We start from the raw sequence: 18,289 nt of genomic DNA, 5'->3' as shown, positions 1-18,289 counted from the left end.
ATTATACTCAAATACACATTAATTTAAATCAAGATCTTAACTCAAATCACCCTAATAAAAATGCAAATGAAGAAAGCTCGTCAGATTTTATTTGACTCCGCTATTATTGGCTCTAATAGTGAGGGTTTATTTTATTATCATGTACGTGCACACATTATAACTGAAAAGCCTTACCAATCTTTCGTGGACAGGTAATGCGGCTGCCTTGTTCATGTGGGACCCACTTTATTTTAAAAAATTGATTTATATTTGCTTTGCAATTGACAATCTCATCCTTGTCTTCTTCACTTCCCATTGCGGACTCCGGCAAGTTTTCATATAAAGAATACTAAAACAAAAGGCACAGATCAATATTCAAAATTCGAAGAACATCAACAACTTCATTCCTTCAGATTCCTTTTAAAAATAAAAAAATAATAAAAAATGAGATATTTGATTTTCACTTGATAACGCAAATAAATAAATAAATAAAAAGGAGAGAAAAGCGCATGAGTATGGCTGGAAAAAGTTCCCCCCCAAGACTTGACAGAGGTTTAATGGTCGGCATACAATGACGGGGAAGGCGATGGCTACTGTCCTATGGCCGTTGAAGAGGAGAGAGAAAAAAGACAAGTCAAATAGAGGATGGATTAGGGCTTTTTTTTATCTCTTACGATAACAATGGAAAATTAGTAAAAAAATAGGCCGATATAAAAATTTTAAAAAAATATATAAGTTAATTTTTAATTATAAAAATTAATAGGTTATAATTTATCAAGTTATAGTTTATAATTAGATAAGTTATGGATAAATTTGTTAAGTTATGGTTCATAATTAGATAAATTATGGATAAAAATTGTAAATAACTTGTTAAGTTATAGTTCATAACCAAACAAGTTATGAATAAAAATAGTAATTTAACTTATTTATTAATTTATATAAACTATTAACCTATTAATTTTAATTCATCTTAAATTTAAATTTTGATATATTTTTTTTTTTTCTCTCATGACAATGGCGTCTGGGTTTCAAAACTAGTGTTGGGCCTGAGCCCAACATTTATACTCAGATGAATGTAGCAAGAAAATTTATTAGTTTACTTGAATTCGAGTTTAAATGTAATTTAATGTAAAAAATTTTTATTATAATAAAAAATTAAATATAATTATTTTTTAAAATTTTTTATTATAATAAAATTTAAATCAGTTTTAATATGTGTGTGCTTCTCCGCTTAGGATTCTTTTACAAATTATACACAAATTACAAATAGTGTAATATACAAGTTGTTTTAGCCTCTGCACCACTAGATTTTAATTTTGCGGGAGATAAATTTAGGACCTACCTACAGTCTAAAAAACGGATGCACCAAGATCCCTAAAATATTATCTTAATTTTTTCTTCCACAATTCTCCTATTGAAAAATAAACAACTACGGTTCTTCCTCTAAAACATGGGGATAAATTAGTAAGAAAAAAAAAGTATTTTAATAAAATATGAAAAAGTTAAACAAAAGGTCAAAAAAAAAAAAAATAGATTATACTTACTAACGTCCTTGAATTTTAGAGTCATTCTCAGTTTACTTTTTAAACTTTAAAAATTCTCATTTTGTCTTCGAATTTTGAATTGTTCTTAGTTAACCTCTTTTATTGTAATTTTTGTTAAAATCATATGAAAAAATAGATGTTAAGTGGGGTTTTTATCTATTTATTTTTAACAGAATTCTAAACAAAAAGACTACGTGACTATATTATTTTCTTTTTTATATATGTTTTTAGCAGAAATTGTAACAAAAGAGGTTAAGTGGAAACAAATTAAAATTCATAGAGTAAAGTGAGAGTTTTTAAAGTTCAAGAAATAGCTGAAATTGACCTTAAATTTCAAGAGGCATAAGTGATAATAAAACTAAAAAAAAAAAAAGACAGACAATAACTTAACGATAGTTTTTCTGATAAGATAAAAAAAAAGAATTACCGGTACTTTTCTAATTTAAACTATTAAATTTGTATAAAAATTATTTATTTATATATTTTTTAATCTAATACGATTTTAACTTAACATAATAATAATAATAATAAAAAAAAAAAAAAAAAAAACTAATACTATCGGTAGATTAAGCCTACCAAAAAAATCCCCAACTTAACCAAGAGAATGAACAGCGAAAAAGAGAACTCAAGAATGTTTAACAGATAATAGATAATTGACTCTAGTTCAGTACTTAAAAACACTCATTGGCTATTGCGCAAGGCGAGTGGAGCTAATCTTATATTAGATTTTAGATAGTACTTTCTTTCATATCAACACCTGGCGTATAACTCTAGGCTATTAAAAAACAAAAGTTCCAAAATTAGCATTAAACCCCCCATAATTAAATGAAAAGACAAACGTGGATTCTAGCTTATCTAATTATACTCAATAATTAACAATCTTAATCCTGTGAAGTCTCACGATTAATTAAAGTAAGATCATGATTTCCCGTTTCCTCCCAACCCAGTAAAGTACGGCGTTGGAATCTAACTTAAAATAGAAAAAGTAAAATAAAATATTGATGCACCAACGCAAGCCAGATGGGATGGGACGCATTGCTGGCCAGTTTTTACTTTTGATCGCATTAAGATTTAGAAAATTCAACATTTTTTTTTATTAAAGTCAGTTTCTCTGATCATTAAATATGATTAAAATCACTTTAAATTAAAAAAAATATAAAAATATATAATTTTGGACACAAATTTAACAATTAAAGGTAAAAAAATTAAGATTATTGAAGAAACCTCCAAAAAATTAAGATAAGATTCCACGTGAGAAAGTTTTGCTCCCCTAAAGTGTTTTCTTTTTGTTGCCACTACTGAGTTTCCCTTTCAAGACTGGTTGGTGACTCAAGGAAAAGGGGGAGATATGCACATACATAATCCATTTCATACATACTTTGTTGGTTGAGACATAATGATTCCCTCGAATTATTCTTTGCTAATTAAGGTCTCAATAACACTATTTATATTCATATATATCTAGATCGTTCATAAATAATGCACAACACTTTATAGGGGATCAATTTTGATATGACTTTTTTTTTTTTTTCCTTACAGTTGTCAAGATGTAAACTTGAAGTGCTTTTATAGAACAATAGAGATATTATTGGAAAACGACCTTCATTTTCTGTATGTTGAAATTCTCCTTTTCTAAAAAAAAAGCTTGTAAATGAAACCTTTATAAGATCAAAAGTAGGAACTGGATTTTTCCATCTTAATAGGTTGACACGTGGAACTTACTTTAAAACTAAAAAATCAAAGAAGAAAAAAGAGAAAGGAAAACGCGTACAATACGAGTAGTGTGCAAGAAAGACTAATTGGAGGTAATTGGTCTCCATAGACACATTGATCAATCAATTTTAAACAGCAAAAAGGAAAAAATAAAATAAAAGAAAACCAAACCCAAGATTATAATCAATCAATTTTCACTTGACAATTGCATTTACCAAAATTTTTATAAAAAAATAAAATAAAATAACCGTTGCCAACTCTTTACCCATCCGTCTCTTTTCCATTGCTTAGTGATCAGAATAAAAATTCTTGATAATGTCATGTTTTTTGCATACTCATAAAAAATGAGGGCAATATAGTCATTTCACGGACTACTCTCGTCTCCGACATAATCCAACACTTGTGGAGAAATCCCTCCCCCTCGTGGGCCATACACGTGTCCTCCAGCCCAGAAGTGGGCCCACCAACTCCCTCATTGTGATAATTGATTACCTGCTTTTCCGCGGACAGCCGTTTGATATGGCTACGCCCGGTACTTGACACGTCGTTTTGGTGTTTGATAACTTTGATTCACTTCTTGGGTCCCACAATCGACCTTTGGGATTCAGATGGGTCCCATAACGATGCCGTCCGTCCCCATCTCTGACCAATTAATCTGGGGGACGTAGCGGCCGTCTGATCTCAACTTTTTGTTTCATCAGAGAAAGAGAACGACAATTATACCACGTGACAATAGAATAGGCTCCGGGTCCGGCTACTCAGTTCATTTAAAAGAAAAAAAAAAACCAGTACTTTAGCGCTTTTCAGTGCATAAAAAAAAATTTGTCAAATTCTACCTAATATCCGGGTCCCACGTCCTGCCAGCGCGACACCTAGCTAATACAGAGATGGTGTACCATTGCCTGGTCCCACTCCGTGCGTCCGCTAGATTCCCCATAAATACACAGATTTCAATCCGATACATACCGGTTCATGATTCCACAAACAATGTTTGAAGAAATATACGACATGTGCAAAAACATAGAACTAGTATACTTTTTATTTGTCTTTATGGGGTTTTAATCGCCTCACGAGTCATTCTCTAAAATTTTGAGGATAGACTATAAAACATTAATTCTTTGAACTTTTTTCCTCAAAAAAAAAAAAAAAACTTATGGACACATGTCAACTTAAAAAAAAAATAAATTTTAAATACGAATGAATTCATATAGAGATTTTGTATCAATTATAAATCTTTTGCTCTCGCTATATAAGTCACGTTTTTTACAGTTATTTATAAATAGTGTTTTCATTTTGTTTTTTACAGGAAGACAATTAAAAGAATTATTATCAGAGAATAAAAAAAGTGCTTTGTATTTATTTTTCCTTTTCGATCTAATATTTTACTAAAAACATTTTATATACACAAACTTATTTAAAAAATATGACCAGATGACGGATGCATCATTACAATTTCTTTTTTTTTTATACTCAATACAATATTTTATAAAAATAATTAAACATAATATCAGATATGGTTTTAAAATTATTTTAAAAAATTTTTATTTTCATTTTCATGCCTAAAACAATATCATAGCATTTTCCTTTTTCAAAACTCTATACGCAAAAGATAGGACGCAGAGAAAGAACAAATGGATCGGCCACAGCAGAGTTTTTTCCCGTTCATAGAAAGGGCAGTGGTGGGTATTTTTGGGAAGAACCGGAGACCAGGGTGGCAGGGATAGATCAAAGAAGGACACGTGGCGGTGCAGCGAAAAGTGAAAAGAGTACGACATCGCGATCAATCAATCAAATTGAATGCCTCTTTTCCTTTCTCTTCCAAATGCTATATCTCCTCACACGTGTCCCCCTCGCAGCTGTCTCGTCCTCGCTATTTTATGGATTTATCCCATCGCAAACTCCTCTCTCTCTCTCTCTCTCCAGTCTTCTCTCTCTAGCAAAGCTCCTACATGGAAACCTTGGAGGGCGAGCAACTCGAGCGAGTCGACTCAGTAGTGGCTGACCTCGAATTGGCGTCAACGTGTTCCGGCCTGTCGTCGGTTTTTACCACCGAGGATTCCAGAAGCTCCTGCGAAGTCTCCATGATGAGCAACAGCTCCGGCGAGATTCCGAGAATTCTGGTGTTTGAGGCGGCGGTTCCGAGGCTACCGGAGTCCTCCGCATCCGGCGATTCGACCGCGGAGGAGATTGCGGCGGCGTCGGCGAGGCAGAAATGCGTCGGGCGGAACAACAAGGGGGTGAGCTGGGGCTTTACTTCGATAATCGGGAGGAGGAGGGAGATGGAGGATGCCGTGGCGGTTGTCCCGGGGTTCGTGTCGCAGAGTTGCGATCATGTCGGAGGTTGTACGGCTCCGGGTTCTAGAAGCTCCGGCGAGATCTCACCTCTTCATTTCTTCGGCGTGTACGACGGTCATGGTGGCTCTCAGGTATCCTCCTTTTTTAAAAAAAAAAAAATTGTTTTTAAACATTTTTTTATTTTATTAAAATTACAGGACCAAGGTTAGGTGAGTCGACAAAATTAAAATTAAAAATAAAAATTGCTGGTCGGGGCGATTTTGAATTTGAGGCATTGACTAATACATTATTTATTTAATTATACTATTTATTGCTTTCAGTGAAACTGAATAGAAACGCAAACGTGACAGTAATGTTAAGTTTTTTGTTTATTCTTTCGGGGATAAAAATAGAAATTGTTTTACAAGTGCAAATACCCGTGTAAATATCTTTTGGATCAATATTTTTATTATTTATTTTTAATTTATAATTTTTTAAATAGTTAGGCTAATAAAAAGAGTGGAGTAAAAGTAAAGGTGTAGACGCTCTTGAGAGTAAATTCTCCGATTTTTCCCTTACAAGAAATAACTTAAACGTGTCGTACGTTTAGTGGTTCATGTTGAGGAGTTGGGCTTTGGACATTCGCTAATACGGAGTACATCTTCTGAGCCGTCGGATTAAATGAATCTAACGGATGAGCGTTAACAGTTTTTCTTTTATCTTTTTAGAACCGTTTATTTCTCTTATTTGAAAATTTTTTAACTTGAATTGAAATATAATTTTATATAAAATTTTTTATTATAATAACAAAAATTAAATATGATTATTTTTAAAATTTTTATTATAATAAAGTAGAGAGATTCGTTCTTGATTTGAATCATGATTCATAATTTATTACAATATTTTTTCTCATAAAAAATACACATAAATAAAAAATAATTCGAATCACATAATTTAAATCTTTCCAAAAACGCAACGAACCCTTAAATTTTAAACGGGTCTTAATATTTTCCTACGAAGAGTATTTATTTTAGGGCGGGCTCCGTTTGTACATGGACACGTGTTGTCGAAATAGCGACGCAGAAAATTTGGAAGTTTGGGAATTTCTGATGGAGCGTTGCTAGCGTCACTGTTTACATAGTAGTGATCGTGACAGACGATCATAACCACTGCTGTACGATGATGATGCAATAGTGTCTGGACCCACCGTGGAATTATGTGCATCACAGAGTGTCTCGGTTGATGGAGCCTCATAGACAACCTGACTTTTGGTTTTTTGTTTTCTTGAATATTATAAATCTGCGTAGTAGATATATTTCCATTGGTTTTCGTCTGTAGTTGAGTATTTATAATAAAATAATTGACTATTTAATTGATAGATCAGAATCATAATATTAATTATAATATTAAAATTATTTTTAATTTATGTGTATTTTTTATAAGATAAAATATTATAATAAATCATAAATTATGATTTAAATTAAAAAACGAATTCTCTAACTAAATAAATTGATAAATGTATAAATAAATAAATAAATAGAATTGATCAAGAGGTTCCACTTTTGTTGGAAGAAAAAGAGGAGAGTAGGGACCACAGGTTCTTTAGGTGATATACAGTGGCGGTGGGTTCCTAATTTGGTCCATTTTTTTGTTAATTTTCTTGGGAGAAATTGATTGTGCCTTCTACTGATAATCGTGTCACCTATAAAAAAGTTTTTTTTTTAATTTAATTTTTTTGTGGTGGTCACTTGAATTCCACCAGGCACTCTGTAGGAATGAGGAAGAAAAAAAAACATAGTTTAATTTATTTTTTTTAAAAATTATTTTCGCTTTTTCTTTTTCACTTTCTTTATTGTTATTTTTATTCTCTTTTTGGTTGCAGCTGAGAGTGAGAGGTTCATGTTTCACGTGTAATAATGTCCCGGAGTGGTAGGTGATGTTGTCGTTCTGAGTCCAATAGTAATAATGCGATCGACATTAGGATACAGCTGTTTTGTATTCTTTTAGTTTTTGATGCTTTGGTAAGGCGCTTTACTGCCATTGTCGTAGACAAAATTAGTACAAACTACAAAGTGGAAACAAGCCAAGTATTTTTTTTTTTTATTCCTATATAGTATATAGTTATAAAAGAACCATGGCTTTAAACCATGGTTGGGACTTGGGAGAGTGGTTCTTTTTCTTTTCTTTGAACAAAATAAAAGAGTTTGATCAATATATGAGAATAACGGTACTTTTATAGTTTTAACATATTTGGAGTTTCCCAATTTAGCTTGCCAGAGTTGAATATTTGTCTAGGCGAATACCCAATTCAGTCATAGAACTTCTACTTGGGGGATAAATCTACGTTCTTAAAATTACTTTTGTCTTATTTTTATTTTATTTTTATTTTTTTGAGGGTTTGTCGTAGGTCCTTCAATAAGACCCATATTTACAGTGTAATGCATTTATTTAATATGACAATGACGTTAAAAGTGTGTAACATTGATCTCTGATAGATGAAATTTTTTGTTATACCTTTATAAAATAATTAGTATATGAAATAAATGTCATGTTACACCCTCCAACTTTTACATGTTATATGTAAGATGATCCTACTACGTCGTGAAGGAGTTAGAGAGCCTTAAGGCCAATGGGATTAACCATGATATATCATCTTTTCCATAGCATATTGTGCAACAGAGATCATCATATGTTATATATCCTCAAGTGAATAACAACATGGAAAGATATTGGAAATTTGACTATGGTATTAAAATGCAACACATCGGTTTGGATTTATAGGTGGCTAAATTTTGTGCTGAGAGGATGCATGAAGTGATAGCGGGAGAGTGGACTCGAGAAACGATTGCTGATTATGAATGGAAGAGAAGATGGGAAACAGCATTCTCCGTTGGTTTCGAGAGAGCTGACAGTGAGGTCATGACGGAGACAGTCGCGCCGGAGATGGTTGGATCAACTGCAGTTGTTGCGGTCCTGTCTGGTTGCCAGATTATTACATCTAATTGTGGAGACTCCAGGGCAGTTCTTTGTCGAGGGACTCAAACAATCCCTTTGACTGTCGATCAGAAGGTCATATTAGAAACTCTTGTACCATTTTATATGATTCTAGGTACATAAATATAAATGCTTTACTGTATGTTTGAAAATGTTAATACAACTCTTCCACGTAAAAGATTCAAAGCGTTTCTTAGTCAATGGCCTAAAAAATCGTTTCAATGTGCCTGGACACAATGTGGAGAGAGAAATAATTCGCTGTTTATTTCCTGTTGCTAAATATTGAGAAGTTCTTTCTTAATGTATCAACACTTATTTCTGACAAAGATTGGGAACTGGTTTTTTCCTTTGCTGCTTCTACAGCCAGATAGGGAAGATGAACTCCTAAGAATTGAAAGAGACGGAGGGAAAGTCATAAACTGGAACGGTGCTAGAGTATTCGGAGTTCTTGCCATGTCCAGAGCCATAGGTTTTCATCTCTCTTCTTGTCTTCGTTATTCATTACTTCCCCTCGGCTTTTTTATTAAGCTATCTAATTTATATGCCAGTGCTGAAATTACTAGAGAATCCAAATGTTTACATCTTTCCTTTTGCAGCAATCTTCAATAGTTCATTAGATCAAGAGTAATGTGTGATTGTGTGTGCAAGATAACTTATTCGAAGTTACGCAAAAATCAAATTACACGCTTCTGGCGCTCCCTAGAGTTTGATGATTTTTAACCATAATAGAAAGATTGTTTAACGTTTGAACTGTGTTTTAGTTTAGCTATCAACCAACGTAATTGGTGTCTTTGTTACACTACTGGGGCCAAACATGCCTTTAACAAGAATGAAAGAATAAATTATTCTAATAGCAATCTCTGTTGAATTAGAGGCCCCAAAGACCAACCATTCAAACAAAATATTAGTTGTCCGTGCGCCAGCTGATGTATCCTCAATTTCCTATGCTAACATAGGAACATTTGTGCATGCATACATTAAAAGGTTCACTGTTTTCCTTTGTTGGTGTATCATATTGCATCAGTTGGGTTGGTTATACATCCTCGCTATCGAGTATATCAAAAATCTTGTTGATATTCTACTATGATTCATCCACTGATTAATTCATAATGTTTTATGCCGTAATCATGAATCACTCATGATTGTTTTAATTTCAGAGACTATATGCTGGAGAAGATGATCTTCATAATCTTGGTAGTTTCTCAAACTGATCTTAACATGGCAATGATCCTTGTGACCACTCCCTTGCACTTTGTTTCAAACTGTTGAAATTAATTTCTGTTAATCTTGCTCACAGTCCCATGATAATCATTAAGGGATTGTTTGCATTGGTGTACAATAGAAATTCAAGCTGGGCTAATGGTTAGCATTTTGCTTTGGTGTTTTTATTCGGAGGTATGACTGACAGTTGCTTGTTACATAGCACTGATGATGAGACCAACTAACTAGCTTTTGTTTTTTTTTAACTAATTTATGTCCTGCTTTTCAGCAGTTAGGTGAAATTCTCATGTCACACACAACAATCTCATGGTACTTATTGAACAGTGGATATGTTTCAGGCGATCGGTATCTAAGGCCATGGATAATTCCAGTGCCCGAGATTACATTCACGACGAGGAGTGATGAGGATGAATGTTTGATCTTGGCAAGTGATGGGCTTTGGGATGTCATGACCAACGACGAGGTTGGAGAGGTGGCTCGTCATCTTCTAAGAAGACGCCGGAGGTCCATGTTGAATAGTAGTACTGATGATCAGACATCTCCAGCACAATTTGTTGCTGACAATCTCACTGAGATTGCATATGGAAGGCACAGTTGTGACAACATTTCTATCATTGTGGTTGATCTCAAATCCAAGAGAAAACGCCAGCCAAGGCAATGAAAAAGGGGCGTGTGGTGTGAGAATGATTAGGCAAAAGGAAAAATCTCTTTACTGTTTCCCTCTAACATGAAAATCCCAATTGATCTAATTCACCCTGTTCAATCAATGGTGAGGGCAGGATTGATCTAGTGAAGTCCATACCTGACCTTCAGCTACCTTTTTTTCTAACCTGTACATACATTATTGCTAACAAAAAATGGGTTTGTTACCCAAAAAAAAAAAGATTAGATCAATCTCCATTTTAATTGGCTTGGTCAAGAGGGGGAAAAAAAGAATTTGTACGGTAGTATTTCCTTGAGATGAATAAGAGAAAAATTCGAAGGATAATGGTTTGCAAGATTGTTTCTTTAAGAGTTTTTTTTGCCCCTCTTTCATGTATATGATTCTACTTCAGCTAATGTTTCTACCAAGAAATCTTGCAATGTCCCTTTCCCTTTCCCTGAATTAAAAGTACATTATTGTGTTTAGTTATACATAAAAATCTTGCAAGAAATCTTATCTCAAATTCTTAAGAATATTATATTATTGTGTTTGGTCGTATAGAAATAAGAATGTTCTAAAGCTCACACTCAAGCTGAAAACCAGGGCACTCCACACAGTTCATAAAAAAAAGTACATCAATTTGTTTATCTGTTTTACTCTCGTTTTGGGTAAAATATCATTGGATTGAGATCTAAAAGAAAGAAAGAAAGCTGAAATGGGGAGGGATTAGGATCGCTGAAATCAACGAGCTGAAGATCGCTGCCTAGTGGCTGATCAATGACGCCACTAAACTTGGTGGATTGGGATTTGACACTGCTTTTCTCAAATGGGTCGCTTCTTTTGCTGCCATGTGAGTGCTTTTTTTGTCTCTACTTTACCACTTTATGCCTCACTGATGAATACCCATACGTTGTTCTAAGCTATTCGACTTGCGTTTGATTCAGCTTCTTTATTTTTAGGCCTTTTGATGGAGAATTTGCACATTTGTTGAAATTTTGATGGAGGATTTGCCGATTCCTTCGCTCCTCCTCCTTCAGGAAATTTTCAGGCGAAGAAGCTTGGATTGGTCGAGGACGAGTTTGTTAGCTCCAGTTTGAGATTGATTTGCTGCAAGGAACTCGACGAGATTTTGATGGGCCGAGAAGAAATGGGTGAGAGAGATTTTGATTCCCGTGATATAACTTTCACGGGAAAGTGAATAACACCTTATTAAGTGGGTTTAATATCACCTCAAAATGTGGTAATATAAATTTTATGGACTTCACTTTCTTGAGTTTTAAAAAGTTTAATAATTGTACTAAACATAAAAATCTTTCAGATTTTCATTCTTACTTTTAAGATTATCCCATATTAAACGCCTCCTAAGTGTATATTTGACCATTGAAATGGAACGATAACTTCTATAATTCAAAATGAATCTCAAAGGGCTTGTTCTTTTGAGTGAAAAACTCAAAAAAAAATAACTCGAGTTACAACTTTATTCGAGTTCAGGTTCTTTTAAGTTTAAACTCGAATTTAAACTCGAGTTCAAACTCGAGTTTAGGACTAAAACTCGAGTTTAAGTTTTCCCTTCAACTCGAGTTCAGAAACTAGAACTCAAATTAATGAACAATATTTTTTCTATTCTTAAAAATTCTATAACTTTTTCGTTTTAATTCTGATTGAGATGATTTTTTTTCTATGCGTTGACAACGAAAGGACGAATAAAATCTGATCCATATACCCTATTAAAATTGTTCATCAGCATTGAATTTTTATTAAAATACTATCTAAATACAAATTCAAGTTTTGACTCACTCAAACACAAACTCAAAAAGATTCTTATCTCAAACCATAACTCAAATGTACACAACCAAACACAAACTCAAGTTACAAGTTTAACTCAAGTTATAATTCAAATTCAACTCAAGAATTATACTCAAATTAAACTCTAAAAGAATAAGCCCAAAATGACTAAATAAAAATGATTGTCCCGTTCCAAAAGTGATATTAGTTAAAATTCTCTCTCCTTAAATTACTCATCTCAGTGTTCTATTATTTAATTTTAAAGAACATATTTATTTCATGGTTTGATGCTTATATATGTTTTTTTTGTTTTTTTTGTTTTTTTTGCTAATCATGCTTATATATTTTTATGCAATGCAACTTATTTTTATTATTTTTGTCATTATACTTATGTTCACCTTTGTTGTTATGGATACAATACAAAGTTAATATTATTTGACCATATTTACATATTACACATAAACATTAGTAACCTTTTAAAATTCTAATCTTATTTCATTATTGTGTAAGTTGCAATCTTTATATTCTTATTTCTTAATTATCATAGAGCTTTATGTTATTTGATTCCATCGATTATGATGGCGAATATTATCATGAAATTACAATGACAATGGCTACGTTTGCATATTTTATGTAAAACATTATCGACTTTTCCAAATTTCTAATCTTATTTATTATCATAAAGTTGTAACTTTTACTAATTTTAAGTTCATACTTTTTAGGTTTTTCATCGTTATGACACAAAAAATAAGGATAGTAGTATCGTCATACATATGATTTTTTTTTTATAATTTTATAATAAAATGATATTGTGGGCAGGTTTAAATTCGTAAATAGATACCTATATTTCAATCATATAATTAAATTTAATAGTTGCTTATAGCTTTAATAAGTAGTCTATAGAGTATCTTGGTAAGCCACCCTCTACTTTTATAATCTTTATTTTTTTTTTTTAGCCTTAAAATTCGTTATAAGATCAAGATTTAAATTTGGGATTATTATTTCATGAGGTAGTCCAGGTTGCTGCCATTCTCTCCAGAAGAGGAATTGACATTAGTTACGTCCCTGAGTGTAACTTTTTGTATTTTCAAAATTTATGGTTCAAGAGGAATGCTTCGTGAATTCTCTTGTAAATATTTGTAGAAATATCAAATAATTATTCCCAAAGATGGTCTTGATTATTATTATTGTTGTTATTCATTATCATTTTTTTCGTGTGAGTTTTGTGATCATCTGAGATGTTGATGCGGAAGTTCTAGGGTTTATGGAAACCTTGATACAAAAGCTGCAGAACTTTTCTGATATTAGAGGCCGGGGCTTTTTTTTTTCCCTCGTTAGAAAGCAGATCTTCAAGTGGTTTTATCTTTTGCACTCTTACTATGGAGGATAATAAGTATTATATATATCAATGAAAGCATTGGCATTCTTTCCCTCCAAAAAAAAAAAAACGTCGAGGATTGTAAAAGTAGCGAAAAGTAATAAAACAATTATAAGATAATTATTGTATGCATATTAACATAACTCTAATTAACTGCAGCTTGCTATATCGATCTAGATCCTCTCAAAAGTCATGATTCTGTCAAATTAAGTTTGAAAATTAATCTAGCACCAAGATATATTAATTGTAGCAGGAAAAACATGACACATAGAATCTCCACTCATTTATATCAAAATCTGCAATGAGGATATGCAGCTTTGAATGATGTCTATATATTAACCAAAATATAAATCCAATGCCAAGAGAGGAAATGTTTTGGTAACACAAAGTAAAAATAAATAAAAAATTTTCTTAAAAGAAAAGTCAATTAATTAAAAAAATCTTTAAAAAAAATCTTTTTTTTTTCCAATATTTATCCGTGTGTCATATTATGCTAAATACATGTTATCACAACATCGTTGCATGCTCTCAACTTGTCATTTCCATGTAACCGACGTTCTAAAATTCCAAGAAAAAAATGGAGTAAAATTATAATTTTAGCGTCTTGCCAAAACAATCAATTCCGTATCCAGTTTAGATTTTGTAATCGAACTTTCTCTAAGAATATTTAAGCATGCTTACACACGTGTTTAATTTCATATTTGCCTTTTTCGGCAATATATATACTTCTTGCAGGCTTGCAAATTGTGATAATTAGAATTCCTTAACATAATACAGTGCTTATCTACTCTCCACAAAGTAGTTAATTTGTTTAATTTACCTGTTTTCGTTGAGGAAATGGAGAGCAATAACAATTCCCTGCGTCAACAAATTGCTGATATGAGGCAATCACTTTTCGATGAGGTTTTTTCCTCTATAACTTCTCAATATATAGATTAAGATATTGTTAGTTTTCATATTTCATCTTCCATTCTTCATCTACATTTAAATTAAAGCATTTGTTGTTTGTTGATTTCAATTCCTTGTTTAAGTATCATTTCGCTATCAAGACATACCATGGGTGAAATTTCAATATTCAAATGCACTATAATACACACACACATATGTAATATGGTCGTATAAATACATATCAAGGACCTCATTTAAATATTAATTGGAGAATCAATTTCATAGTAAAATATGCATATATAAGTAATTTTGCATGCCATCTCATTATTATTTTTTTAGTAAAAAAAAGAAGAAGACAAAATCATTATTATATTCCAATTAGATTGACGTTCACCACCAAACTCATCCCACACTAAGCCACCTTATTAATTCTTTAAACAAAAAGATAGGATTTTGAGTGTGTAATTGTAAGCATGCAAGATTTTGACTAGAATGGTCCATATGTAATTTGAAAAAAAAAAAAAACAGTAATGAAATAAGGTAGAGTGGTCCATTAATGTAAAACCATTGTGCTTGCAATTTGCAGGAAATGCTGGACCGCCACTATAGAACAGTGGAGGAATTGTCAGATAAAGACCACCCCAACTTTGCCGAGGAGGTTATGACCATGTATTTTAGGGACTCCACTAAATTGATAGCTATATTTGAAAACGCATTGTAAGTCATACTACTACAACACGAGTTCCAAATTATTATTATTATTATTATCAAATTGTTTTCTCATTCTAATTTTCATTAGTTAGTTAGTTAGTTAGTTAAAATTTAATTAGCAGTGACTAAAACTAGATTAATAACACACTAACTATATGTATCTTTTTGATGAAACACTAACCATATGTATCTGTTTAATTACACAGGGAGAATGCCCCCTTTAATTTCATTGTTCTTGACAAGTACCTCCATCAGCTCAAAGGTAGCAGCGCCAGGTAATTCTTATATAGACTCCTCCACAATATATGTATGTGTATATATATATATATATATATATATATATGTGTGTATGTGTGTATTGTCTTATAATTAGGTTTTATCATTCTGGCACAAAATCTATATGTACAGATGTAAACATTGCTCATAGCTTTTGCTTAACAAAAGACAATCTCACTCTTATTTCAAACTTATCAGTTTTGTCATGTATCCAAAAAGTATTTGTTCATAAATAAAATGTCCGATTTTTAGTGGGCGTTAATTCGGGTCATCGAGCACGGCCCAGGCAACCCGAAAGGTAAAATTGAGCCGGGCACAATTTTTATGAGTAGATGGTTGACCCAATCCGGCATGGAAGCCAACATTTTATATGAAAATACGAAAAAGAAAAAACAAAACTAATATGGCAGGCTAGGCCGGCAGCCTAATTATGTTTTGAGGCTAAAGATCTAAGCCTAGCCCGGGTACCGGACCAAACAGTCGGGCTCCAGGTTGACCCGTTTGGATAGTATTTTTGTTTTCACTAATATTATCTAGTGTTTTATTAGAAAAAAAATTTACTGATTGGATCATATTCTGCTATATATTTGCAGCATTGGCGCTAAGAAGGTGTGGGAAAAAATCAATGAAATGAGAGATTGCCTCAGGGAACGCGACATTGAAGGGTGATACTGATGTTAATTAATTATACCCTAAATTAATACAGCTTTAAAGTTTGTCATACCGATTTCTTTCTTTGTATAATATTCCATGGTACACAATTGATTACACTATTGAATTTGATAATTTTACCAATTTTTATCACTATTATATCATGTAGTAGTTAAGTGTGTAAAATATAATTATGGTAAATTACTTAAGTAATAATATATATTATTAGTATTGATTCGTCCAATTTCAATGCATTGTCTGTTAGCAGGACTAGGACTGTTCTTCAGCAGCTGAAGAAAGAGCACGACAACTTGCGAGGACGAATTGAACCTTATTTCCGGGTAATATATATATATATATATATATGGATTCATTATTCATCGTGCATCAATCTGTATATAATCATTAATCACTATCTAGATTTGTTTTTTGTTTTTCCTTTTTTTCAGATGTTGCGACAAGTTGGGCCTTCTGAAATAGCTCAGCGGCCCAAATAGGCCGAATGTCTAGCTTTGAGGAGTTATGGCAGTACCGAATGAAATGAATATAAGACTGCAGAGGAGAGACTATAACGACATTATTTCTGTTTTCTTTTAAGTCCTTTGCTTTGTATCTGAAAGAACTCGAATAAGGGGTTTTCATTTACATTAGGAAACTCAAGTATGTTTTATTGTATTAATTCAATGAGAAAAAAAAAAAAAACAAAATAATTTGCCCTCATGTTAAAGTTTGTTGTTGGTACGTATCTGGTGTTCTTTTCTCTTCCTGGTCACCAATTTTAATAAAGGATCGGTTTAAGCCAATGTTACACAATTTATCATTCAATAATGCACTCAATAAATCATAAATTTTGCTCTAGTTCATCCGGTAAACATTTTATTATGATTATCTTCTCATATATATATATATATATATATTTAAAACATGATCATAAATACGACCATTTATGCAATCATAATCAAATACATAAATGTTAATTTCTCAGACCTAATTCTGAAAGACTAACGAGGTCAAAGTAGGACGTTATAAAACTAAAATTCTAATTAGTTCCAAAAAAAATGAAAGTGTTAATAAAATTAAAGTTCTGTTCATTTCACCGATTAGAGTTTAAAATTTGAGTTTTACTACAATAAAAGGCTCTTAGAAATAGTCACATTTAACTTTTTTATTACAGTAAAAAGCTCTCACATAAAGTCACATCACAACTCGAATTAAAAACTCGAATCTGCAAATTAAACGGGCCCTAAATAACTTTCTCCATTCTCATTAGTGTTGGTTTGGATGTAGCTGACGTGGCATAACTGAATTAGAAGATTTGTTTGGGAAATTTTCTTCTTTTTTTTCCACGTAATTAAGAGTGTTAATTTTCTATGTTATATCTGATTAACCGACTGTTAGAAAGGTTATCAAGTTAGTTACACAAGGTTCCCGCCAAAAAGTTAGTTACATACGGTTTCAGAAAGAATATTAATCTGTAAAAAGAATAAAGTTGACAAAATAGATTAGAACAAAATTAATTAACGTTTCTTGTACCTTGAGAGAGAAGTTTAGTTTAGTCTCTTGTGAAAAGAGGAAAAGAGTGAACGTAATTTGCATTGGTGAAAAGTGATTAGTGAAGACTTCTTCATCAGCATTTTCCCTGTGGACGAGTACCGTTCAATTAATTTGGTACGTAAGAAAGCTCTTGAGTTCACTGATTATTGATTAAAATCTTAATTACTTACTTTTGTGCATTCTTGATTAATCTTCATTAAAGCAATTATGTTCTAATTATCTGCAAGGTTTGAACAGAACATATTAAAGATGGATTTGTACAACAAATTATATGAACCATTGGGCTGTTTTTAGTAGATAACGTATAGATTAAGGAGCCAATTAGTCTCTTTTGATTTGGTTTTAGATTCCAGGAAAAAGACTAATCTAGAAAATTCAGTGGCAAATTCAAGCCTTTAGATTAAAATCTTGAGAAAAATTAAACTAATTAAGTTGCTAATTATGTGTTCTTCTTTGGTTCGAACAGATCAAGCTCCTAATTTTCTTTTTCAATTAAAAATTTGGTATTAGCATCTCTTTGCGTGTGTGTCAATCCCAGTAATGTTAACAAAAATTAGCATCGAAAGATCTTGTGAAGAAATCTTGCAACTCATAATAACAGATTAGGCAATCCTATTGTTGTCTAATCTACATTTCAAATCTGTATATACACTAGTAATTGGTGTATGCCTGTTTCTA

The 18,289-nt window shown here is 32.1% G+C and overlaps 2 protein-coding genes across 2 annotated transcripts; both read left to right on the top strand.

Moving 5' to 3' along the window:
• The first annotated feature begins 5,096 nt into the window (after positions 1-5,096).
• LOC21394160 (probable protein phosphatase 2C 6) lies at positions 5,097-10,723 on the top strand. The gene is made up of 4 exons (XM_010097045.2): positions 5,097-5,662; positions 8,292-8,579; positions 8,868-8,973; positions 10,064-10,723. Exons 1-4 carry the CDS (start codon positions 5,186-5,188, stop codon positions 10,384-10,386), a joined length of 1,194 nt encoding a protein of 397 aa, XP_010095347.1. The 5' UTR covers positions 5,097-5,185; the 3' UTR covers positions 10,387-10,723.
• A 3,645-nt stretch (positions 10,724-14,368) lies between these two features.
• LOC21394159 (pseudo histidine-containing phosphotransfer protein 5) lies at positions 14,369-16,554 on the top strand. Its single transcript, XM_010097044.1, has 6 exons — positions 14,369-14,434; positions 15,006-15,136; positions 15,337-15,405; positions 16,000-16,071; positions 16,326-16,398; positions 16,507-16,554. Exons 1-6 carry the CDS (start codon positions 14,369-14,371, stop codon positions 16,552-16,554), a joined length of 459 nt encoding a protein of 152 aa, XP_010095346.1.
• The last annotated feature ends 1,735 nt before the right edge of the window (positions 16,555-18,289 follow it).

This window comes from Morus notabilis, unplaced genomic scaffold (assembly GCF_000414095.1).
Source record: "Morus notabilis unplaced genomic scaffold, ASM41409v2 Scaffold2235, whole genome shotgun sequence".
Taxonomy (NCBI): domain Eukaryota; kingdom Viridiplantae; phylum Streptophyta; class Magnoliopsida; order Rosales; family Moraceae; genus Morus; species Morus notabilis.
Note: the sequence above shows the minus strand (reverse complement) of the source record. Positions and strands in the feature narration are given on the sequence as shown.